Source organism: Erpetoichthys calabaricus, chromosome 4 (genome assembly GCF_900747795.2).
Source record: "Erpetoichthys calabaricus chromosome 4, fErpCal1.3, whole genome shotgun sequence".
Taxonomy (NCBI): domain Eukaryota; kingdom Metazoa; phylum Chordata; class Cladistia; order Polypteriformes; family Polypteridae; genus Erpetoichthys; species Erpetoichthys calabaricus.
The window spans coordinates 98630485-98658309 of record NC_041397.2 but is presented as its reverse complement, the minus strand read 5'-3'; the positions used below and the strand labels follow the sequence as shown (position 1 = coordinate 98658309).

The 27825-nt window shown below is 37.7% G+C and overlaps 1 protein-coding gene across 1 annotated transcript in view; it reads right to left on the bottom strand.

Annotated features, from left to right (window-relative positions):
- LOC114650158 (protein diaphanous homolog 3-like) overlaps nt 1-27825 on the bottom strand; it is a 1033571-nt gene that overhangs the window by 888759 nt on the left and 116987 nt on the right. The window contains exon 3 of the mRNA XM_051925675.1: nt 7267-7446. Coding sequence (XP_051781635.1) covers nt 7267-7446 — 180 coding nt within the window. The remainder of the gene's footprint in view (nt 1-7266; nt 7447-27825) is intronic.

Sequence of the window (27825 nt, the reverse complement as noted above, 5' to 3'; positions counted from 1 at the left end):
ATGTTCTATCACTTGATATCTGATTATGCAGACACTAAGAAACTGCTTTTGAAAAACAAGGCTTTGAATTTGACAAAAGAAAAATAAATTCAAATACACACCTTTTCATAATCCTAATCTGAAAAACAAGATTGGTATGACTATAAATTTAAACTATATAAATGTTTATATTATTATATACTACAAAACAAGGATTTACAGAAACTGGTATCACTTTAGGAAACATTTAGGTAAATCCAGACTGTCTATGTCATCCACTTAAAAACCAAGTTACAGTATAATTCCATAAATTACACTTTGCAGATGTAGCAAAAGCCTTCCTACACTTAAATTACTTGAACTCATCAATATAAGGTAAATCAGCTGCTGTTATGGTTTAATCTGCACATATGCACACTTGAAGACACTCATTAACTGTAAACCAACCATGTCATTGCATATTTATCAACGGTATATTTATGGCATTTTCATACTTACAACCAGTGTTTGATGTTCACTGCATTTACTGTAACCTTAAACAACTTCACAGCAGAGATTAACAGACATTTCACAAGAAAAATATTTATAGCATTGTGGCATGATCTAGACTTCTAACAATTCATAGCAGCACTTCAAAACTCTTACATTCTACAGTATAACTAAATTAAAAGGATACAAATTCTACTGATGTAAGTATATCAATCCTCCTCTCTCATCATTTTGACTCCATTTACTTAGCTTAGAGTTACAGTGGCAATAAGATGAGATGAAGAGACCAGGTCGCCTTATCCACAGTAACATTTTCCAGATCCTCATGAGGCAATTTCACACTTTCCTGATCCAGTTAAGATATAATGTAGTTCCTTCATCAAGTCCTTGGTCTGACTTTGGGTCTTCTTTTGGTGTAACACGCCTTTTATACATCCTCAATGAAGTTCTGGGGGTATCGTAACTATTTGTTCATATTATTTAAAGTGGCTTCTCTTGGTCCTATAGAAGCAGCATTTCTATTCTAAAAGCCTGCACTACAGCCAAGTCCCTTATTATATCACTGAAAGTAAACCTAATAACTCAGTTCAGGAAACCTATTTTAGCTGCATTTTAATTTTTTCAGTTACTTAGCTAACCTTTCTTTTTTTCTCTGGTGCTGCGTTGACATCATGCACCAGAAGGTGTAAACTTATTCAGTGCAAATAGGAACACGTAGGTGGTCGGTTGCTATGTGCTACAACATGCTTGACCTGGCAGTGATCAACGCACATGTACTGCACAAGGCATCCATGGGTCCACTGAGAAAAGAAGATTGTTCTTTGTTCACCTAGCAGAAAAATTTTGTTGTCGCTTCTTACAAGAAAAGGTGATGGAAAAAAGTAAAAGAGGATGCAAAATTGACAAGCTTCTGTTCCAAAAAAGCTGCTTTCCCCCAGAAAAGCAAACTCAGTCCATGTCAGGTGCCCCTTCAATGCAATAGGAACCACAGCATAGAGAGAAGTGCATACATTGCAATGTAGGACGGATGGTCCTTAAGTGTGTGGGAACTGTTAACATTTGAATTTGTTGATTGCATATAGCGCAGAACTGACCTCTCTGTACTATTCTTTCCTCTGCATGTCCTGGAGCACAAAAGGAACACCACCATGCACCAAAATTGGAGACTGGGCAAGATCGTCACTGATTACAACCACAAAAGGGTATGCAAATGAATATGAATAATGTTGCATCAGTGCCATAATGTTTTCCGTAATGTACTATACAGGTCATAAAATGAATAATTCCAAATATCATATATACCTATGTCTCTGTTTTTTGTCAGTGCGGCTTTGACATCATGGACCATAAGGTGCATACTAATTCAGCATAAGCAGGAACGCTCAATAAAACTGAATAAAGAAAATTAAAGTGATAAATAAGATACCAAGAAGGCAGATTCACCAGCGTTTGTGTGTCAGCTTTTATCCCTCCAGGTCAGAGAATGTCCAGTTCCACTGTCTCAAAACACCACTCACATCTAGAATTGTTCCCAATTTCAAATAAAAAATAACAGCGTCAGATCTGGGGTAGTGGTGGGGCCACGTAGCATGATCGTGACGGAGAGAATAAAAGTGAAAAAAAAACACTAACTTTTACAAATATTAAAAATTTACACCGCCTCTTACAGACACAAATCAAATGTATGTTTTATTGTATAATATTAACAAGAGCAGCTCACTACTCAAAACGGTAAATTTGCGAGGCAACCAGTATCGAACCGGCAGCCTCTTGATTACAAGTCAGCATTTCTTACTGCTGCACCACGGAAGCTGTTGCATTATACTTGTACCTTTTGTGAAAGTGTTTGATATATGGACTTCTGGCTTCACACATTATACAGTTTTATGTCTTCATTTTGTCATTTATTACAAAACATGAAAAATGTTTGTTTTAACTATGTGTTTACATAGATTACTGTAGAAACGGAACACATATGAAATGAATGTGTTTCAAATAACAATATATTTTTTACCCTCTAAAATTCCAGCACTTCACTCCAAGATAATCAAGGCTTGAGCTGGGAGAACTTTTTGCCCTTTCTGCAGCGGTGGGTGGGGGTGGTATAGCAGGCTGTTTGCTGCTTGTGTTGATCGAAACATTTACATTTACAAGACAAAAGATGCTGACAGAGAGGTACGAACCGATTTAAGGTGGGCCAGAATTACAATTTTTTACATAGGCTTTGGTAATTCTAGTGTTAAATCCAAGCAGAATGAGTAACACATTCAGAATAACTTGCCTTATTGTTAAAAGTGTCAAAAATTAAACAAATGAGTTGTAGTTCTATGTAGTGGAGCATAATTATGATATTGTAACAATACCAGAAACTGGGCTAAATAAAAAAAACAGGGAAAACTATAACCTAGAGAGGCACACATTTTTTAGGAAGGCTAGACAGAACAGAAAAGAAGGTGTGGTTGCTGTTTATGTCAAGCAGAATATAAACACAAGACCTCTTCAATTGAACGATGAGCCACATCTTAGTGAGGACAGCTGACTTCATTTGGAAAACAACAGGGAAAGAGACCTTATCTTAGGAGTGTGTTATAGACCTCCCAACACTGACAGTAATTTCAATGCACATCTTTTTAGTAATATTAAAAAGGCACATTTACAGGGGGATATTATGGGCTACCCGAATATTAATTGTTATAACCTTGCAAATAGTGGAGCAAAAGAGTAGGAGTTTTTAAACGTAATCAGTGACAATTTTTAAACACAGTATGCTGAAGCACCAACACAGGGGGAAGCCTGCTTAGATTAAAAATATTAGATAGATAGATAGATAGATAGATAGATAGATAGATAGATAGATAGATAGATAGATAGATAGATAGATAGATAGATAGATAGATAGATAGATAGATAGATAGATAGATAGATAGATAGATAGATAGATAGATAGATAGATAGATAGATTTGAGGCTGTAGAGGTGATTGAACCACTAAGGTCATGTGTTTTCTAAGTGTTTTCGAAGAGTGTAGATGCAGTCTTAAACTGTTAAGTTTAATTTTGGTAGGGCTAATTTTAAGCAGATGCAGCAAGGTCTAATGAGGATAGACTTGGATAGGCTTTTAAGTGTGGAGGCAGTCAAGGAGCAGTGGACCAGGTTTGAAAACATTTTACATGTAATGCAGGACAGGTGCATATTAAAATTTGGAATTACTAGGACATTTAAAAAAAACACTCAGCAGTGGGTTAACCCTTAAACTGCCAAATATTTGGGGGGTTAATGTACCCGTGGGCGCCAAATAATTTTTTGTTGCACTTTTTAAGTAAATGTCACAATTTACCAAGAAAAAGTGACATTTTAATGGAACACATTTTTTTTCATGGAAAGAGCATCACAATTACTGCAACACTGATCATTTTACACACTGCCAATGAACTGTAAAAACTATATTTAAAAAATAAAAAAATAAAAAAAAAACTACTGCAATAATATGTACAAGGTGCAACTGAAGCCATTGATGAAATTCATTAAATCACCGAGACAACTGTGCTTAAACTGGCTGCACACAAACACACAGAGGCCAACACTGATGCTTGCAGGCTAGTCTAGTGCAGCGGCTGAATCCCAGGGACAGTGATGCTGCAGTGCTGCAGGGGGCGGCAGTGGTCATGAGCTGGCTGCTCAACAAATGTACGACACTGACTGATCAGCTCCCGCATCCTGGCAAATTGCACTGGGAAGTGACTATAGCTGGTGGCGGAGTTCAATGAATGTATGTCGCCAAATATACTAGGCTCCTGTGTGCTGGCAAATTGCACTGGGAAAGCTGAAATTGAAGCTGCAAAGGTAAAAACAGATGTATACAGTAAGGTTTGTAAGATTAATGACTCCAATGTGAATCTTAGGGCGTATGAGAACATAAGGGCAACGCAAAGATATTAGGGAGGCTAAAAGGCAGTTAGAGGTATATCGCTGATAAGGTGAAAGATGACCCAGATATTCAAAAAGCACTCAAGAGATTGCCGTTCCCAGAAACAGAACTTACTGAGCATTTCCCAGCTACTTTGGCCCTTTGCCCATTCTTACAGGTGATGCCCTCTCCACTGACTCAGGGTTAGATACAATTCATATGCCCACTAGCCCTCGGTTCTAGAGTCATTGGTGAACATGTACCCAGGCAGATGGACCCCATACATGTCTCCTGGCTGCTAAAGTGTTCTCTACATGCTGTGTCTGCAAAACAGCGATCACTGAGCTGCTTTTATGGCAGCTTCTCCAGGTAGCCCCACCCTCCTCTAAAAGATCTCAACCACCTGATGAGCTTGTTTCTCTCAGGTCAAGACTCAGGGGCACTGTTATTTCCACATCACACCAGTTAAAAAACACTTGTATAATTATGAAGTTGTTGATGATGATGAACAACTGAGGATAGTATTTGCAGTCTTTAGCAGTGCATTCAAAGGTAACACTCATTTAGATTGTTTAATTTTCACTTTGACATGTCCGTGTCTCATATCTATACCAATCTGAGAATTAATACATTGGTCTCTTATTGTCTTCTTTTCAACTTGCCTTTTAGGAAGAAATTAAAATTCAGGTTGTACTTGCTCAAGTAGTATTTTGTTAAAAGTTCAGATTTAAGGTCACTGTTTCAGTTTAAACTATGAAATTATTGTTTGTTTAGTCCTTTGTGTAATTTTGTGATTCAGTGTGTATTTACTTTATGATTTATGTATTAATTTTATAATTCAATTTTTTAATGTTAGATGCGATTAAACGCAATTAATGACATACATTTATGTGATTAATTTTTTAATTGATTCTCAGCCATAATACAAATATATTATTTATTATTGCATGACAGATAAATGCACAAAAACTCTTCTGATCAAGTATAATTCACAGAAAGACAAACTTTGTGGTATGGATCTTTCTATCACACAAAAGGATTTTAAGTATTTTGTACAGAAGAAACCTCAGCTAAAACTGCTTCTTAAATTTAGCTGAGGTGTTCACTTGTATCCCATTAGTATATATATTGTTCTTCCCCATTACTATTTTTGTAGGTCTTTGTGGAGTCCACTCTACTTTTGTTCAACATTAATGATTAGTGTAGAACTTAAATGAATTATTTAGTAGTTAGTTTGGTGTCATCACAGCTGTACTATTCTGTTTGTTTCTTTTCTAGTGAATGCTGCTGTTTCGCATGTTGTTTAGCATGTACCACTATATTATTTACAACAGTGATCCATGGTGATAACCACAAAGTAACAATGGTACATGATGTGATATCATAAAACAAGGCAGTACACATACCTCAATATTTAAATTTTAAAAACCTAAAAAAGGAAAAAAAGAACACTCAACTAATGAAGATAAACAAATCACAAAAAAGAAATAGGGTTTTGACCTTGGCTTTGTACTGGCTTCTTATCATGGACTAAGTTTTTGCTTTGGTGTTCTTGCCAGTTGTTTCTTTGTGTTTTAATCTAACCTATGACCAACATTCTTTTATGTCCTTTAAAGTCATTTACATCTGTGCCACTTCCTGTCCTTCTATTAACAAAATATTTGACTTTAAAATGTAGATCTAGCCAATTAAAAAAAAGATTACAAAAGAAACAGAGAGCTCTATAAGATGTTTTCTCTTTGGTTCATTAAACTGGAACCTTTAATAGTACCTGAGAACTGAACAGTGTTCGGCATGTTCTGTCTCTGCAAGAAAGTTTGGTTGAATATGGCAACCCTTCAGATGTACTTCCTAGTAACTCTTTTAGAAATCCACACATTTCAAATTACTGTATTCATACCTACTTTTAAAAGCCTCAGAAGGACACAGAATTCTTAAATGTCTTCTATATAATATAAGCCAATTTCTGATTGTCCACAGCATTAGATCTCTACTGGGTGTATTCAGGGTTAACACTTGCTGTGCGATAACATTTAAAAATAATTTGTAAAGCTTGTAGTAATAAAATCCACTGCATTTATCATGCCATTATGTGGCACATTAGCACTGCTATACCAAATGACATATAGTTGTGGAAAACTGACACTAATATTTATTGAAGGTAAATCAATATAGAAAAATATAACAAAAAAGAATGGCAGAAGGAATACTAATCTCATTCAAGATCATTAAATATTCTGGTGATCTGAACTGTTTAATGTTGCAAAATATAGGGCAGAAATAATTCCAGTAAATAAATATCAAATTTTATCAACAATTTTGAAGAGGGCCTGCTGGCCTGCCACAAACAGGGGAGTTTAAGATCCCCTTGGTCATACCATCAGCTGCTTCCATCTGTGTGACAATCACTGTGCTCCAATGGGATTAGTACTTTCCTATCAGACTTTATTGTGGCCTTGGACTGTTAAGAATGATGTCCTAGGTATTGTGGACTTTCTACTGAATTAATTTAAAATAATTAATTTCAATTAGACAACACTTCTGCACTTGGATTCAACCACCAGACCAATAGACCATGATTCATCATGGACTGGGCAAGCTAGCCTGTCATATTTCCAAAAACTCATCCACGCTGTCTTTGATGAACAGTCTTGGGATCCCATATTCAACAGAAACCATTTTCCAATATGCCCAACAAATTTGTAAATCAATCGTAAACTTAGAAAGTAATATCTGTTTCAAATTAGAACACACATTAACAAAATTAATTTCACTGTAAATGAATAAACCATACATTAGTTTATGCAAAGAGTCTTGTAAGTCTGTAGGGAATTCTTTTTAAAAACTTCCAGGTATCACTGGCAGTGGTAAACAAAAAATAAAAATAATTACCATCATTTTTTCAAAAAGAGCAAGAATTTCTTTTTCTGACATCTGCCTGGAGTTAAAATCCTCAAATTCAGGAGATACCGTTGACCAGTCACAGCTTGTAGAGTGTGAGACTTTTAACTGGGACAACATTGGCCGTTCCTTTTTGCTGCCAGGAATTCTAATGCTAGCAAATCTGTCCAACTGAAAAGAATGAAAAAACATAATAAAAACAAAGCAAGAAAAACATTTCAAGATTAAAAGCATTACAAAATATTATCCATCCATCCTCTTCCGCTTATCCGAGGTCGGGTCGCGGTGGCAGCTGCTTGAGCAGAGATGTCCAGACTTCCCTCTCCCCGGCCACTTCTTCTAGCTCTTCTAGCAGGTGCATTATTATAAACCCATTCCTATGGTGTCTGTGAGTAGTTTAGAGGTGTCATAAGCCATGTCTTCAATGGGCAACTCATGTCCCCTATGGTTATAAACAGTTAGCCTATTTATACCTCTCAGATAAATACAATTTAATCTATAAGAGAGACTTTTAGTCTTACTGAGAAGCCAGCCCCTCTTGCACAGCTCCTTGTTCTAGATGCGTGCCAATGGAACTATGCTACAGAATGAAACTATTATGCACACTGCCAGGCCATCAGGCAATGACATTGAGCAGCACGCACACTGCATCACATATGAGCTGCACGTTAATAGAATGGAAGTGTTTTTTATTTTATATGCAAACGCATCACTGTGTGGAGCTTTGATGCGTCCATGTGTACAGTCTATTGAACCAATGATCCTGGGTAGGTCGTAGAGGAATTTGTATTTTTTTTGTAGAAAATGTATTTAACGTAAACCATACTGTTCAAATAATCATAAAACAATGCAAAATAAGCAGGAGCAACAATGGAAAATGAAATCTTTAAACAAAAAATTGTAACTAGGAACATATTGTAGCTTTGCTAATGGAAAACACATTAAAATTTCTAACGGCACAGTTAATTATGCCCAAAAAGAAACTGAATATTAAAAACATTTGACATAAATGTATCTATTAAGTTATATCATTTCATTCTCTAACCCATGTACTCAAATTCAATATTACAGGAGGGCAAACACTATTTTAGCAGCAGAGTGCCATCCACTAATCGTTAAGTATTACGCTCATCATTCTATCATTGTAATTCTTCTTTTCAGCAAGGCTGTGTCCACCAAGGATTAATTAGCTCCATGAACGGACTAGGTTCAACGTTGTAAAATGTACTGTGAATATGCTTTTATATTTACTCTGAGTAGTGAGAAAAGCACTATATAAATGTAAAGAATTATTATTATTATTATTACAGTACCTTTTCAAAGTGAAAAACAGTAACAAAATATCAACAAATAAATAATACTTTTACATTTAGCTTGTATTAAATAATCACTGAATGTACAATTAATAAGAGGCTCTTTGAGAAAAACACCACTGGAGTTCAGTAGAATAAACAGGGCTGCAGTATCCAAGATGCTGCTTACTTACACACACACACACGCACAATCACACTCTCTAACTCTACCTCTGTTAGCTGTGGCACTCTCAATTACAAGTGCTGCAATAAACTCTCTCCCCTCTCTGCATCAACAAACCATGTAGCCTATCTTCTCAGTTTGCATATTAGTGCTTGCTAAGGAATTCTCATTTTAAATTAACCAGACTTGACTCTCATTTGTGACTATAAATATTGTATCCCACTCGCTTTCTTTTATCTAATCCCATACTGGCTACATCATTTCTTTCTGACCACAGAAGTGCCCTATCCCAATTTTATTTCCCATGGTTATGTCTTGTGCAAATAGTTGACAATTCAATTTAATCACTACTTTATTATTATTTTTACAGGAGTTATCAATGCTTTGCAAAGGTTCATTAAAATCAATTCTGGCCCCATGAATGATGCTGTTTTTCTCCACATGGCAGTCAAAGGGGCACACCCTGATGGCTGCAAAATGTTCCTCTTTTAGTCCTTTTCAGGAGACTGTTTAAGTCTAATGACACTTTCAGTTACTTTAGTTACTTAAAGGCTAAACAAATACACATATTTAATAGAATAAACTGAAACACTAAATGAAAAAGTAGCCAAAAACACTGTAGAGGGTATAATTATAATAAATGTTACATTAAAGAAAGACTAAAATGCAAGCAGTGTCTTCTTTGCATTACCAGGATACAATATGACTCAAGTTCATATTTTAAAGGATGTCAGAATCAGTCTTTTGTTGCTCTTTTTCTGATTCCTCAGGAGAACTAAAGACAAAGAACTGGCCACCAACTGTTACTTTCAGTTTAGCTGGAAACAAGAGGTTATAACTGAGTTCAGCTTTATATAATCACTGTTTGATACTGTAGAATGCAGCCTGTTTAGCAGCTGCTGAAATAGTTGTATTTGTATTTTGACAGCTTTCTCAATTTTCAAATATAATTTCACCTTTCTGTCTGAGAACCAACATTAAATTTTCTTTAACCTGTAGTTTCTGAAATCTGACAATCAGGCTTCTAGGTTTTGAGACACTCAATCAATGTACACAATAAGCCACTGAGATCTCACTGTCCAACTGAACGTCTTCTCTTATTATTTTAGGAAATAGTTCAAATATGAATTTCACTGGGTTTGGACTTTCATGGTTTTCAGGAAGTCCTTTGATTCTGATGTTGTTCCTTCTATATCTATATAAAAATGCTGCTAATTTATCACAAAGCATTTTGCATTCTGATTCTACAGCAGTTGCTTTTTAGTCAGTGGTGTATGTCAATTGTTCTACTTCTTCAATATGAGTTATAAATGTTTGCTTAACTTTTTCCACATGGTTTTATCTTCAATTTTTGCTAATTTTTTTCTGTTTTTTAATTAATTTTTCTAAAACATGCTTCATATTTTAAAAATATGTTATATATAAATATATAAATATGTTAGGTAGAATGCCTAGAGGGGGCTGGGTGGTCTCGTGGCCTGGAACCCCTGCAGATTTTTTTTTCTCCAGCTGTCTGGAGTTTCATAACCCCCCCCCCACACCCCCCTTTCGGGCCTTACTTTAATTTTATGTTAATTAGTATTCCCTAATTTTATTTATTTTGTCTTTTTTCATCATGTAAAGCACATTGAGCCACATTGTTTGTATGAAAATGTGCTATAGAAATAAATGTTGTTGTTGTTGTTGTTGAGGTTTTCATCCAAGTTACTGCTTAACACTAGAATCCCTGTAGCCTACGAATAGTCTTAATGCCGGGCCACCTTAAATGCCCTCACACCTCTTTATCAGCATCTTTGTTTTGAAAATGTGTCAATCAGCACAACCAGCAAGCAGCCTGCCATCCCATCCCCCACCGAATTTAAGGTGGCCCGGCATTATAACTTTTTTCATAGGCTCCAGGGATTCTAGTGTTAAACGTACCTCCTGGTTTTTTATCTCCTGAATCAACTTGTCTATTCCGTTACATGTTCCCACTATACCCTTCTCTATAACCATCATGTCATACTTTACATCATATATTTTTATATCATACTTTACATCATTTATTTTTACCTAAGTGCGGTAATCAATACCTTCAGTTCAGACAGTTTGTTTCCATCTTCTCCGTGCTCTAAAGGTGGAGTTTTGTATATTGCTGAAGTTGATGCTGTTGAAACACAGGGGGTTGTTGATAATAATTGACAGCAGGGATAAAGAGGCCATGCTCAATTCACAGATGGCACCTGAAAGCAGCTAACTCTAATTTTTCTTGCCTCACTCACAGCTTTGCTACTGCATTTGCTGGCGGCTGGAGCAGATGTTGCATCATGAGGTCCTAGCTGATCCATTCCTTTGCTTGCCTCTTTCAGCTCAGTCGGTGGCAGGCCGTATCGTTATCTTGAGACCGGCTTAGACTTTGATGAAACTTTAACTACCTTTTTCTTCTCTTTCTGACCTCGTGGTTTTCTGCTCATGTTTTTAATATACTTTTAATTGATTCTTCTCAGGTTAATTAATCATTGGATATCTCAGACGAATAAAAAAAGCTAAACACCACCGCTGTTAGCAGAGCACCGTCTTAGACATCGACCTCCTGCAACAGACAAGACCATCTCATCCTATTGTTTCTTATTCTAATTCGAAAATTTGTCTTTATGTATTTTGTATCTTTTTGGATGTAACTGTGAAGCATTTTGACCATATAAATAATTTTATATAAATTAAATGCATTATTATTATTACTGCTGGTATTATTATTAAAACACTAAGGACAATACTTAAATAATATTACTGGCTCTAGGACTTACTTTTACCATTATCTTATCCACTTAAAATAATGTAGGGGCTCCTAACTAATAATTCAAACTAGATAAATAAGCATTTTATGGAGTTCTATCCAATTATTTTATATTATTTTCTGAGCACTTCAATCCAGCTATTTGTTAAAATAAATACTCTGAAGATGAAGTCTGCACTTTAGATACCCCTATTAACATGAAAAAGTTAAGGAGGCTTTACACTCTTTGCATTCCAGAAGAGATCTAGGCCTGGACAACGCTGTCATCTAAGCTCCTTTCCATAATTTGGAAACAACTTTCAGCCCCTCTTCATGTGAATGGTAAATGTTGTTCGCTTCTCCAAACAACTGAATAATACAATTAACACTACAGTGGCGAAAACACATGTGACCCCTTTGAAACTACCTGGTTTTCTGTAATAATTGATCAAAAATATCATCTGATCTTCACCTAAGCCACAAGTATAGACAAACACACTTATTAGCTTATGTTTATGCTAATAACACACTTATAATCTTTTCTGTCTTGATGGAATACACTAATATAAAATCCACAATGGGCTCTCTGTGGTAATTCTAGAGCATCACTATTAGGTTAAGGACTAGGCTCTGAATGATTCAACCAGAGACCAAACGAAAAAAACATAGGATTCTGTTTAGTTCAATTTAATTTTACAATTTTTTATAATACAACTTAAAGCCCACAGTGTTGTAGGCATTTAAAACTATAATTTTGTTACTTACATAACACACATATTACCCGATAACTCTTATACAAAAAAGCACAAAATATAATTCTACAATTCGATAGTTTTATAAAGACAGTATATTCCTCCAAACTTGGCTGTGATGAAAAACGAACCTAAAATTGCCCCAACAATTACACAAAAAAATAACATGCTGCCATTCATTCACTGTTGATGCAGGTTGTATATAGCATTGTACAGAAACAAATTAAATAACTACCAGACCTAGTTTACAATTTGCACACAAATTTTTACTTCCCATAATGCACCATGCTCGTAAAGGTACAAATTCCTAAATTCCCAAAGCAATTAAAAAGATTATTCTGCAAAGCCACAAATAACAGTATAAAAGTTCTCTCATCAACTTTTCCTCCTTGCAGTGAATGTCACCCGTAGCACATCCATAATGTCAACACAGCATACAACATGCTGCAACTGCAGAAATGTTCCTCTCTTCTGCACTGGAAAAATGAGGACTACTGCAGATCAGTAAACTAACACATAATATTCAAAAAGAATGTATAATCATAAACTAGTCTACTTAGCATTAACTCTAATAAGACAGCAAACAGCTGTTGGATTTGTTGATTATTATATGTAATTTGTAGATTCTAAACTGTATGTGTTCAAAGATAACAAATTTGGTCAACTAATCCTAACATTACATTTAGGCAGAATATTTACTAACATAGTCCATAGTGCTTGTTAAGGAAACTTTACTACTTGAAGATTGTGAAAAACAACTGATTTGCAATTAATGTCCATTCAACTGATTTCACTTTCAAAGTTTTGCCTATTAAACGGTCAAATGCAGGTGTGATATGTGTGCCACTGAAGCAGTGTGGATAACTATGTGGAAAGGCTGAGACAGTCAGGGCTGCAATTAGTACCAGGCAGCCACCAGTCTAGGTCAGGAACAAAGTCCACTATAGTAAAACTCACCAAAAAAAAATGTTTATCTTATCCAAAGTACCATACAATAAAGCCAATATTAACAGCAATATATTTAGCAGAAAACTGTGAGCTTGCTTCATTATATTTTATATGATCTTGTTTACTGGACACATGCTTTATGAAGTACATAAAATTGATGTTTTGTGTAATACTAGCAGAGACGGAAAATAAAAGATTATATTAACTTGGCATTATTCCACAAATCAACATTAATGAACTTTATATATGAAATTATATACAGTATACCCCCGCGAAGGGGTTCAGAGTTCACGGCCTCTGTCATTCGCGGATTTTTCCTTAGAACCTATCTAATAATTATTAGCGGAAACTGCAAATATCCTCCGCAATTTTTATGGCTTTTATCGTGGCAATACTGCACTGTAGAGAGACCAGGAAGCAACTGTTGAGGAAAACGCGGCTTGGGATGGTGAAAGTAGCCAACAGAATTTGAAACTGCAACTCCCAGCAGTCCCTTCAGTGGTTCTGATTGATCTTCTGCTGAGGGTGCTGGGGCTGTTGGGGTCAAAGGATGTCAGCGTAGCTTTTAAAAAGGGGGCCGGTGACCAAAAGCAAAAAAAAGTTTTTGTAATTTGTGTTACAAGATCCTGTCTGTCTGCTTTCTGTTGGGTTACCTGTACTTATTCATTTTGTCCTGGATCGTTTCGTGAGTCTGGATTGTCTGCTGTCTGCCTGTGTACATGAGGACTGTAAGTGGATTCATGGCCATCCTGCAAATGAAGGAGCGCTCCTGAACCCGTCCACCCATCTTCACCATAGGACTATCTTTACATTTCCATTCAACGTGCAGATCTCTGGACTGTCTATTTTCATCATTACATTTCACCCGTTGCCGTTTTTCATGAACATTTTTCATGATTTACTCTGTGTATTTTGTTTGTGCTTTGTTGTATTTAATGTGTAATTGCCGTAAGGGGAACAGAGGTGGTATCGTTTTCATTTATTTCATTTGTTTTCATTACATTCTTTATTTGCTGTTTGATTACCGGTTTGCTTTGTTTTTGTCTTTGTTTGTGAGTGCATGCGGATCAGGTCAAGGCTGGGTGCGTCGCTGGAATCTCCACCATAAAAATAAATAAATCGCCGTCTTCTCGACGGTGTGAATCTTCGCATCACCGGACCACTACAGTGTTGTTCATTTCTCCTTGCTGCTGATTGACTGTGATGCATCCCCAGCTGAGAGTTCTTGTGTTTCCCGTTTTGTTCCTCTTAACTCTTAAACCGCCACAACCGGCTATAGTCATTTCCCAGTGCCATTTGTAAGCACAAAGGAGCTGATCAGTCACTGCCGTACATTTGTTGAGCAGCCAGCTCATGACCACTGCCAGCCCCTTGTGAGCAGGGGGCTGAACGCACCCCTAGAAGATACGGACGCTCCTCAAAAAACCCCTCTTTAAAAAATGCTGATAGACTACCTTAACATTGCTCCCTTGCTTGCTGGGCTTATTTGAGGCTGCTCTGTCACGTGATATGCTTCTCGCGCAACACTACGCATACTTAAAAGCCTGAACACCACCTGTCCTTTTTAGCTGATTGCTTTGCTTCTCTCTCCTCCCCCAGACATCCTCTGCTCCTGTTGTGCTCGCCTATGATATTTGCCTATTCTTTTAATCGAGAACTAACTGCATACTGAGCTTGTTTTACTTCTGAATGAGACAGGTTTGTTTGAAGTGTTTGAATTAAGTTCCTGTCTCTACAATCTCCTGTGTTTATGTGCAATTCTGTGACCCAAGCGTGACACCCTGCAGCCTTACTGTCCCTGGGATTCAGCCGCTGCACTAGACTAACCTGCAAGCATCAGCGCTTACCTCTGTGTGCTTGAGTGCAGCCAGTTCAAGCACAGTTGGCTCGGTGATTTACTGAATTTCATCCATTGCGTCCATTGCACCTTGTACATATTATTCCAGTAGTTTTTTAAATAGATTTTACAGTTCATTAGCAGTGTGTAAAATGATTAGTGTTGCAGTAATTGTGATGCTCTTTGCATGAAAAAAAATGTGTTCCATTAAAATTTCACTTTTTCTCTTTGAATTGTGACATTTACTTAAAGTGCAGCAAAAAATTGTCTGGCGTCCAGGGATGCATTAACCCCCCAAGTATGTGGAAGTTTAAGAGTTAAAGTCCCAAGATGCCACCAAAACGCCCTGCACCTTCTAAAGCTTCTGGCAATGAAAACGTGCTTGCATGAATTACAGTACATATAGCGGTAACATCGGTATTTTACATTCTAGCACTGCGGGTGACATATCAGTACAGTACTGTACAGTATGCAGGTTAACCTTTACATTCTTTTTTTTTTTTTTAAGTATTAAGCTGAGTTTGAAATTTACATTAAAGTGTTTTAGGGGCATATTTAGGGTTTAAAATATAAAAATAGGCATTTTTTTTATTAAAGCACATCCAAAATTCATGGTTTTTTACAATTCGTGGGTACTCTAGGAATGTAACCCCCGCGAATTTTGGGGGTGTACTGTATGCTTAAAAACCAAATTTTAATAAAACCAGATTTTATTAAAAAAATCTATTCAACCAGCAGCAATATACAGTACGTGGTTTTACACTTTACTATTGTTGCTACAGCAATCATTAATACATAAAAAGGTTGTGTCCTCATTAAAATAAATCAAATTTTAAAAAGGTAGAATGTAACAATAAGAAAACCATATTGCATCAACATAGTAATGATCAGTCCTTAATACTTTCGTGTTTCACTTAACATTGACGGGAAGTTTGACTTTACAAAAAGTAGCTTTTTGCCTTTCTCACCTTATACTTGATTAAAAAATAATATATTAAGTATGAAGCTATTCTGAACAATCTTTTAATACAAGTAAGATTGTTTGTCTTCAGCAAGTGCAAGAAAATGACACTTATTGTCCTGCCAGTATGAAAGTGCCTTTATGACTCTGGAAACTCATACCTCTGACAGGTACACTTGTACTTGAGTTGCTGGCAGGCTACACAAATTTTGCATTTCTTGAAAACTCTCCTCTAGTATTTCAGAATGCCTCTCAAATACTGAGCTCCAAAATATTTGTTTATGTCATGGGTTTGACACAACATTGGTTTAACGCATGTCATTTCAGCCTCCCAATAATGCATTTTATGCCTCTTTTTTATAATACAGTAATCCCTCGCTATATCGTGCTTCGACTTTCGCGGCTTCACTCTATCGCGGATTTTATATGTAAGCATATCTAAATATGTAACGCAGATTTTTCGCTGCTTTGCGGGTTTCTGCGGACAATGGGTCTTTTTACTTCTGGTACTTGCTTCCTCAGTTGGTTTGCCCAGTTGATTTCATACAAGAGGTGCTATTGGCGGATGGCTGAGAAGCTACCCAATCAGAGCACGCAGTTAAGTTCCTGTGTGCTGCTGATTGGCTCAACGACGGAGCGCTGCATTAACCAGGAAGTCTCATCTCACTCATTCAGCATTAACGTGCTCCTGCTACTGCTTCAAGGGCCATGTCCAAGCGCCAACAGAAGATGCAAATGATTGCAGAAAAGGTAAAAGTTTTGGATATGTTGAAGGAAGGGAACAGCTACACCGCTGCAGGACACCATTACGGCATCAATGACTCCACAATTCTTTTTATTTAAAAAGGAGGAAAAGCATATAAGATCTACGGCCGCAGTGTCTTTTAACCAGGGCGCAAAACGAGTTGCAAGTGGATGTGATAAGGCAGTAGTCTGGATGGAATCTGCTTTAGGGATTTGGATTGAAGAGTGCTGGAAGAAGAACAACGGCGGTGCTACATAGTCGCCTGAAGAGGCTCCTTTAGAAGAGCTGTAACGCTATCCTTTGTTGTGCAGTAAAATTAAACTCATCGTTATCGGACAAGTCGTCGTGTCATTGTTGGTGAGTAACCATAATTAATTATCTACGTACAGTACTTATTACATGTACATAGTTTAGTGTCACTGTACACACAAATTACTGTATACAATTTTTCTTGCATTGTACGTATTTATTGCTGGTGGCCTGTCTGTCGTAATGGCTGTAACATATGTGATATCAGAGACGCTCGATATCTTTAAAATAACATTTAGGTTTTATTGTATATAAACTGTGTTTACATACATAATTTCAACGAATCTTACCTAATATCTAAGAGAATACAAAGGGTTTATGCTGTATAATTGTGCGGGAAATGTTTATAATAGTGTGGGAGAGTTTATAAGGGCTTAAAATATATAAAAATAACCATATGAACATATGGTTTCTACTTCGCGGATTTTCACCTTTCGCGGGGGGTCCTGGAACGCAACCCCCGCGATGGAGGAGGGATTACTGTACACAGTAACATTTCCCACACTTGTTACTTTGTTGTGTTGGTGTAATACCAATCCTTGTACCTCGTATGTAAAGATAAACAAACATTGATAAGGTATAGTATGCATTTATACATATTTAAAATGTACTTTATCATTGTCATTATTTAGTGAGGAAACTTAATCAGTTAATAAAGTAAACAAATTAGGGGTTATTAAATAATCAAACTTAGTAATTCAGGTGCAAAAATATTTTTTGACTCTTTTAGAATCATTAACTGTAAATGTTTTATAAGTATTCTATTAGACTTAATTAGTTCAATGGCTGTTAGCATACCTTGAATTGGACAAAACAGCCGCACGGTAAAGGGGCTCAGTCCCGACAGTTGAATCTTTTCTGCTTTTAAAATGGTGCTTTCTGCAGTTTTCACTCTGTGATTAGTATCAGCATTTTTTCCCCTGTGGTCTATAGAGGGCGCTCTCGCTCCCTTGAACCCTCAGATTTGACTCCAGACACAAGGTAAAAGTCCAATATGTATTTATTAGGACAATAATGAAGTGCACCAAGCAACTGCAGTCCACTATACTCATAAACAATCACCAATACACACTACAATAATCAATCCTCCACTCCCAGACGCGTTGCCACCCTTCCACCCGGCTCAACTCAGCATATGAGAATTTCCCACAGTCATTTATAGTCCTTGACCCGGAAGTGTTTCGCCCTCTCTGTTCACGTGACTAAGAACACTTCCGGGTCAGATAAAAATCCTTTTTCTTCACCCCGGAAGCACGTCATTCCTTTTGCCCATGTGACTCGAACGTACTTCCGGGGCGTAGGGCAAATAATCTTTGTTCCTCCCTGCAGCATCCTCTAGCGGCCCCCATGGTATCCAGCAGGGCTGGGGATAAAAACTGCATTGTCCAGGATTCCCTGCTGGCATTCGGGGCACCTCCATGCTGCAGGGAGGGCTCCACCTGGCGGCCTGGGGGTATTGGCCGGGATGAATGGCCAGCCATATATCACACCCCCAATAGTCTTTTCAGTGCAACAATTGATAGGATAACATCTGCAATGGTGGCTATAGAAGAGCTTCTCTCTCATGTAAGCTCCTTGAAAGATGTGAGCAGGATTCTCAATGCATCCCCATTCGCTCACATTGACAATGTCTTAAATTTAACAGTCTGCAGGATATGCACACCAAAATTATACTTCCACTCCTGAAGATTCTGCAGCATATTGTGTATAGTGTTCCACCTCGTCAACAAACCCTGTTAAAGTCTTGTTTGTCTGCACTTGTGTTTGTTTGCTCTGAACTATTTTTCTTCCAAATATTATTATAATAGTTATGAATCACTGGGATGGCACCCCTATATTTACTACTGGTTGACGTGTATAATATTTTTAATGTGTTTTAATATTTTTTGAGCATTAACAATATGCAATTTCCTTTTAAAAAAAGTTCCAGTTTTTTCAAATGCCATAGTGAGAGCAGTGCCTGTCTGCAAACCACAAAGTTCTTGCACGTGTTGAATAATGAAGTTAAAAACAACATTGGGCATAGAGATGTCACTTGTAAAACTTTCAGAGGTTGTATTATCACTCAGAAGGGCTTGTATATGAGATGAGAGATCTCAGGAAATGCTACATCTGAAAATAATTATCTGCTTGGCAAAGCATATTGTGCATTTAAGTAGGGCTTGGCGATATGGACTTAAAGTATATTGAATATCTCATTTTTGTTCATAATAATTACAATATTATTTTGGTGTTTTCTTACATTAATAATATGAAATATTGGCAAAGGATATTTTTCCCCCAAAACGTAACAACTTCATAAACAGCCAAGCCTCAAAGAAACCTCCCAAATAACAGGTTTCTTCCAACAATTTTTGTTTTAAGTCTCATCTACTTATTTTTGTGTTTCCATACTATATATTGTGTTCAAAACCTTACATGCACTGCTGGCATCAGAGTCTGTCAATCAATAAATATTGTTATCTCTCTCCGCTTGATGGTTTTATATAAAGAAAGACAAAGCTCTTTCATTCATAACCTTGCAAATCATAAATTATAATACATGTACATGTGTATACTGGACATACATTTATGATTTACATCATTTGTAATGGTTACTAATTAAGTATTTGTATTTAAGTGCTGTTTCTGACTCTGGTCAGGGAGTCTCAGAAGAGGACCGAAAACAACAGTGTATCTGATCCTTTTATTGCTTATTTTCTAAAACAAGGAAATCCAGTTCCTTAGTCTGATGACATTTATTTGTATTGGTGATCAAAAATAAATAATGAAACAGAATAGTTAAACTACACTCATCAAGGAGTAAAATATAGTATCTTTACAGTTCTGAATAAGGTATCAAACAGTCTTTGAAACAGAATTACAAAACAAATCTAACAATTAACTGAGCCTGTAGTAAAATAATTTGCATTTATCTACAAAGGCGTGCGAAGAAATGTTATATCTCAAACACTTCCACATGCCATGCTTAAGGATGTGCAAGAATTCTCTGCAACAAGAATTGGTACAGCCAGCTTTAGTAGTTCAAATTGGCATTTTTGACTACAACTTGAATGAAGCCACATGGGGCGAAGCTATGCCCAGTTGTCTACACATGGCTTTGTGTTTGTGTGTGATTGGGTGCGTGTGTACATGTATGAGTGTGTTTGCTCCCTCTAGATCATTAAGACCTTATTGTTTTTTTCACTGTTTCCCGATAACTGGGGCTATGGGGTAAGAGTTCTTGTTCAATGCTGATTTGACATACTCAATATATTGAAATATGTTTATTTTATAAAACTGTAATCATAAAAAGTCCAGTACTATTGTGACTAATCTGGAAACAAAATTAATATTACCTACAAAAGGTCTTGATGCTTACAATTCAAACAACTAAAAAGATGAAAATCCTAGTACCCAGCCCAGTACTTAATAAATGCTACAAATTATTGTCTATCTTGTAACCTGAAAGCTGAAACAAATAGTACAGCTGGTTAGGCAACCAGGACCAGACGGGATAGATTTATCAAGAGAGCTTAATTGAAAAGTTATGTAGATTAATCATTCTTACAGATCTATTGCTTTGTGATTCAAATTAATTTGCATGCTTCAGTGCAACCATCATATGTGTAGTTTTATTTGACCCAAATTCTCTAGCAAAACTGGTCTGAAGTAATTTACGTTTGTTCATACATGGTCCAGCTCTGATTTGAGGAATATGCTTACTCAAAAAATGTGTTATGAACAGTAATCTGGATTGTTAAACATTTATCTGCTATTCCAAAACACTAAAGTCAATTAGGAAAAGGAGGTGATTTTACTGCATAAAAATCTTAAATGTTTGTTCTGGAATTATAAGTTGTAGCTATAAAGACAGCTACCAACATTTAACAAATTGTAGCAAAATGATACTCATTACAAAACAATGAATATTTTGTTATTAAGTTTTATTTTAAATATAATTTATTTTATTGCATAAAATAACAGCAGACTAACAATACAAATTTTATTCAGCATCAGAACAGTTTTCAAAAGCTAGCTATGTACAGTTAATGTCATTTCCTTAAATATATAGTAAGTGAATTTCACCATGGTAGTTAACATTAAAAAGCAAAAAGAAAAAGAACAAATTCTGTAAAAAATATCCACATATCTGAATAATAATGAATTTCTAATTTGATTAGAATTGTCAAAAGCAATTTCCTCTTATCATATTTTAGCTATAGGGAATTCTATTGAAATGTCATTTGAAGGTGATAAGGTAGGTGGTTAATTTTTAAGCATTCACTTCATCTTGTATTGGGTTTGCAAATTACTTATACTTATCTTCAAGAATAAGTTAAATGAGCATCCTATTGAGCATTATCTCAAGAAGACTAATCTCTCAGATAATCAGCAGTGACACTAATCTAAAATTAATGAAATACAAATGTAGCAACTTCACAATTTTATCTACAACTGGAAAGTGGAATGTTAACAAGAGAAAAAAATTACAATGATTTCATAATAGCCCGCTTAATCATAGCCTATTTGTCATTATCGTTTAGAAAAGAATTCCAAAAGTAGTATCTAAAAATGCATTTTTGGAAATGCTCCTACTGAATAAATGTGGTAGTTCTCCAGTAATGTGCCTGACAATGGACCAGATGATATCATAAATGAACTCTAGAAAGGCTTATTTAGTAACTGATGCACTGTTGATTATTTAATAAATAGAATTTTTGTGCAAATTGAATAAAAAGGATAATTAGAATCTATGGAAGTATGTAAAGTTAGTGTGCCAATATACCTAAAGTCGGAAATGTCCATTATAACAATATGCCTACATGTGATGTCATATGTAGTTATAATATTGAGAACACTAACAAGCCTAAGTAAGATGCATCAAAACAACGTACCCATTTTTCAAAGATAAAGTTAACAAATATAAGATACAAATGCCTGCTCAAGTCTGATATAATAATCTAGTGATATACTGTATATTAATGGTAAAATTACTATTTTCAAGATTAAGCAAAATGAAGTTTAGTAAATGAGTAGTAGTCTTTAAAATATTTTAAAAATATACATTAGGTTAGGAAGAGTTTTATTATACCAGAGGGAAATTTGTTTGCAGCAAGAAAACTAAAAAACACTGGACATCATTACAGAGATACAAGAAAATAAGCCAAGTGACAACATATGACAATCACTGCTGCAATCAAAACACACACCCTGGTTCGTTCCTACAAACAACGGTAATAGCACTTCTTAACAATTCAGAATACAGCAGGATGGCATTTCACAGTATACAATATATGAAAAAGTATTGAAATACCTAATTTTTATTTTAGTATTCTACAAGCTTTATATTAATTATGGTATTAGAAGTAAATTGTTGTGTGCAGGCACAGCTCACACTGTATGTAGTATATCAACATGAATGGAACTCCAAATAGGCCCCCACAACATTTTCTTATAATATTTGTGTAATCGAGGGCTGCTCAGCAGGGAGGCATGAGTGAGTTCATGTACGTGTAGGCTGGGAGGAACAAAGCAGCTGGATACCATTTTGGTAAAGGTACTAAGATGCAAAAGCCAGTATAGATACCAAAGTCAACATTTTAGTATCATTCCAACACTACATCAAGATCCCTACAACTACTAGAGTTCAGAATGCTTTTATCTCTAGTGATAAAGGGTTTCTTAAATCTTACAGTTCTTGACCCTTGGGAACCTAATTCTGTAGCCTGATAGAGTCAGTCCTCTATCACACTTGTTTGTGATACACAGTAGTGGAAGACTGTTGCACACCAATAATGTGACTACTCATTTGAAAATGTTAGTGCTAATTTTGAAAGTATTCATGCTATGGTTTCCAAACTAATGTATAAAAGCAAATGTGACAATAGATTCAATAAAAGACTTAAGAAAAAAGTGTCATTATAGTTGTGTCTAGGGCGGCACGGTGGCGCAGTGGGTAGCGCTGCTGCCTCGCAGTAAGGAGACCTGGGTTCACTTCCTGGGTCCTCCCTGCGTGGAGTTTGCATGTTCTCCCCGTGTCTGCATGGGTTTCCTCCGGGTGCTCCGGTTTCCTCCCACAGTCCAAAGACATGCAGGTTAGGTGCATTGGTGGTCCTAAATTGTCCCTAGTGTGTGCTTGGTGTGTGGGTGTGTGTGTGCGCCCTGCGGTGGGCTGGTGCCCTGCCCAGGGTTTGTTTCCTGCCTTGCGCCATGTGTTGCCTGGGATTGGCTCCAGCAGACCCCTGTGACCCTGTAGTTAGGATATAGCGGGTTGGATAATGGATGGATGGATGGATGGATAGTTTTGTCTACACCAAAAATATTGAAAATAATGAAACGGCAACTGTTCCTGTTCTTTCTTAAGGATTTGATCAATGTTGTTATCAAAGCTTAGCCTATCAATGATTGCTTTTATTGATATTGTTCCACCATGTCAAACTCAGAGTTTATTATTTTTGAGAGGGGGGAAGAGGAGGGAAACATGAAAAATAAATAGCCATACACTTTGCCCTATGTTGTGTTGACGTACTATTAGACGGACAAGAAATAAAGCGTTTCCTAGTCAGAAGTTTTATGAGAGCACCCTTCAATGTGGGAGTTCCGAGTTAGACAATAGAAAATAATGCTACCTGAATTCTTTGGATTCTGACATAGCACTAACCTTTCACTTTAGCTCATAATATATAATTTTAAAAATTACTTTGTTAGCCAGAAAAGGTATTTTTGAAGTTAAACTGTATTCTGAGTAATGCTATACACTTTTAGCAGTTTAAATATGCTTTTTATCTTAATACATAATTCACCTGCCTCCTCACTCACTCACTGACATCTGTCCGTCCAAAGCCGAATGCGCAGTCGCCTTCTGTGCATGTCCGAAGCCAAATGCGCAGTCGCCTTCTGCGCAGCTGCCCGAAAAACCTTACGAGACCGACATCCAACCCCAGCATCGTGGCAGGCAGCGGATTTACGGCCGCAAATATTCAAAGAGAAAGGCGACTTCGATTAAAGCTCTAGAGGCCTGAAAGGCGATTTCGACTACAGCTCGAGGCCTAATTATGCATTCTGATTCAATTACACATTCATTCAATACACCTATATCAGGTTTGTGGTGCTTATACTTATTACTATTTCATATTGTACTGGAACATTCATCATTTAAGTGCAGAAGGAACTCCGAGTCCAGCTCAGGGCGGCAAAGGAGCAGTACAGGAGAAAGCTGGAGCAGAAGTTGCAGAATAACAGCATGAAGGAAGTGTGGGATGGGATGAAGATCATCACTGGCTGCAGCTCGAAGCGGGGTACCACCATCGAGAGAGACGTGAAGAGAGCAAACCAAATGAACAACTTCTTTAACAGGTTTGACCACCCTAACCCACTCTCACTCTCACCTCGGAGTACTGCACCCTCCACATATCCTTCTGCTGATACCAGCATAGGAGAGACATCCCCACCCACAATTACAACAGCGCAGGCGAGCAAAGAGATGAGGAGACTTCGTGCCAGCAAAGCAGCGGGTCCAGATGGAGTATCGCCACGACTGCTGAAGGTCTGTGCATCAGAGCTGGGGGGTCCTCTACAGAGCATCTTCAACCTGGGCCTGGAACAGGGGAGAGTCCCGAGGCTTTGGAAAACATCTTGCATCACCCCAGTCCCAAAGGTATCACATCCTAGTGAGCTGAATGACTTCCGGCCTGTTGCTCTGACATCACATGTGATGAAGACCATGGAGAGGCTGCTGCTTCATCACCTGAGGCCACAGGTTCAACACGCCCTCGACCCTCTGCAGTTTGCATATCAGGAGAAGGTGGGAGCAGAGAATGCCATCATCTATATGCTACACCGATCCCTCTCCCACTTGGACAGTGGCAGTGGTGCTGTAAGAATTATGTTTCTAGACTTCTCTAGCGCCTTCAACACAATCCAACCTCTGCTCCTTAGGGACAAGCTGACAGAGATGGGAGTAGATTCATACCTGGTGGCATGGATCGTGGACTATCTTAAAGACAGACCTCAGTATGTGCGTCTTGGGAACTGCACGTCTGACATTGTGGTCAGCAACACAGGAGCGCCACAGGGGACTGTACTTTCTCCAGTCCTGTTCAGCCTATATACATCGGACTTCCAATACAACTCAGAGTCCTGAAACGTGCAAAAGTTCTCTGATGACACTGCTATCGTGGGCTGCATCAGGAGTGGGCAGGAGGAAGAGTATGGGGACCTAATCAATGACTTTGTTAAATGGTGTAACTCAAACCACCTACAACTGAACACCAGCAAAACCAAGGAGCTGGTGGTGGATTTTAGGAGGCCCAGACCCCTCATGGACCCCGTGATCATCAGAGGTGACTGTGTGCAGATGGTGCAGACCTATAAATACCTGGGAGTGCAGCTGGATGATAAATTAGACTGGACTGCCAATACTGATGCTCTGTGTAAGAAAGGACAGAGCCGGTTATACTTCCTTAGAAGGCTGGCGTCCTTCAACATCTCCAATAAGATGCTGCAGATGTTCTATCAGACGGTTGTGGCGAGTGCCCTCTTCTACGCGGTGGTGTGCTGGGGAGGCAGCATTAAGAAGAAGGACACCTCACGCCTGGACAAACTGGTGAGGAAGGCAGGCTTTATTGTTGGCATGGAGCTGGACAGTTTGACATCTGTGGCAGAGCAACGGGCACTAAGCAGGCTCCTATCAATTATGGAGAATCCACTGCATCCACTGAATAGTGTCATCTCCAGACAGAACAGCTGCTTCAGCGACAGACTCCTGTCACCGTCCTGCTCCACTGACAGACTGAGAAGATCGTTCCTCCCCCAAACTATGCGACTCTTCAATTCCATCCGGGGGGGTAAACATTAACATTATACAAAGCTATTGTCTGTTTTTACCTGCATTATTATCAATCTTTAATTTAATATTGTTTTTTTTGTATCAGTATGCTGCTGCTGGAGTATGTGAATTTCCCCTTGGGATTAATAAAGTATCTATCTATCTATCATCTATCATTCAATATTATACTATAGGCCTGGAAAATTCATCAACTAACAGTACAAGCCTGTACAGTAATAAGTAAAGCGGACTACAATTATTACAAAACAACTTCTTCGTTACTTATCATTTGTTCTTCATACACTGCTGACACAAACTCGTGCCCGTTTCATCTTACGTTGTCGAAACGGGCTCTTTGTCTAGTATTTACATAAAATTAAATGTTTTTGCATGAACTGAATAGCAAATCAGCAGTGACCTCACTTCTTTCCCAAAAATCCAACTGAAAGTTCACGTCTACATAAAATGGAAAGGTGAGATGTCACAAGTGGGAACTCTAAAAATTCCTATAGCACGTGAATACAGTATTACGAGATATTTACCTTGTCACACACATGTGCCTATGAGACAACTTCATGGCTTCCACTCTAAGCTATATAGCGCTTCTCCTCTCCTTCCTTCTGCAGATCTAGAAACCAACAAATTGAGGGCATTTGACATAACTTCTGGTACTGGAGCTCCTGAGCCTGCCCTTCTCCCTCACCTTCCTTACCGGTGCCAGCTCTTTCTTCAATATGATCAGAGACTCGTGTTTGGGAAGACGTTGCTCTCATAACACGCTGTGTTTATTATTATGACCTCACAATATTCAGCGTTTGCCTTAGGGTGCCCTACTTCTTAATCTGTGTTTTGGTGCTTTATTTACTGTGACATAGTTCACAGGATTAGGCTAGGAAAGATGAGCATACCAGTCAACTTTAACAACATGGTTATCAAAGGATAACCAAGGACAGCTCTGAGAGTCGGGAAGGGCAAGGATGGTTCTTCAGGAGAAACATGCCTTTGAACCTTCTCGGGTACTTTTTCCACTTTGATCTAAGAAGACGTGCAGACATATCACTTCATCTTTAAACATACCATAACCAGCCACCACTGGAAGCATGCAAAATGGGCACATATACTGGCCCCATTTCTGACTGAGGAGCCTCAGAAGGCCAACTAAGACTTTGATGAGCAGGCAGCCAGTGATTACGACCAACTCAAGGCTTAGATCCTCGCCAGGTAGGTTGTAACTGCCAACCAGTAGGTGAGGCAATATCAGGAGTGGCGCTTCGACCCAGAGCAGTCAATGCACTCCCAGGCATTTGAGCTTAAGGTGAGACTCAGCCACTGATTGAGTCCAGAGTCTAATGACTCAAAAAAAAAATAAAATTAGAAATTCACGCATTCCCCAAGAATTGCATCCGATAGGTCTACAGGCTATTATGGCACACAATGGCCGACTTTGTGGAAGCCTTGGAGCAACACCAGAGCATTTGGTTTTATGAGAGGTTAGAGCAAGCTAGTTATCACCAACCCACCCTGGAAGCTTAATGTACATCCAGCTGGGCCCAGCCGCCACTATTAGTCACCACTTTAAGGAGCCCCAGGAATGCAAGTATGTCAGAGGAGGTAAATGTTGCACCTGGGTTAGCAACATCACTTTGATGATACCGTACACAGGTGTGGTGGTGATTGACATAAATAGCTAAAATCATTGATTCCAGCAGTAAAATTTCTATTGTTGCTTACCATTTTGTGTCTCTGCAACAGTTGACTTCCATGATGACCAGTTTAACCTGTATCCACTGGGAAACTCGTTGGTACAAGTCCGCCTTTTCAAGGAGAAACCCGAATGATGACCATTGCCATTATGCAGAACTCTCTTGTCCAGTCATACTACTGCGGGACTGAACTAAAAGTAACAGCAAAATAGCACAACCCATACACGGGAATCCAGTGGGACTGGCAGTAGACCT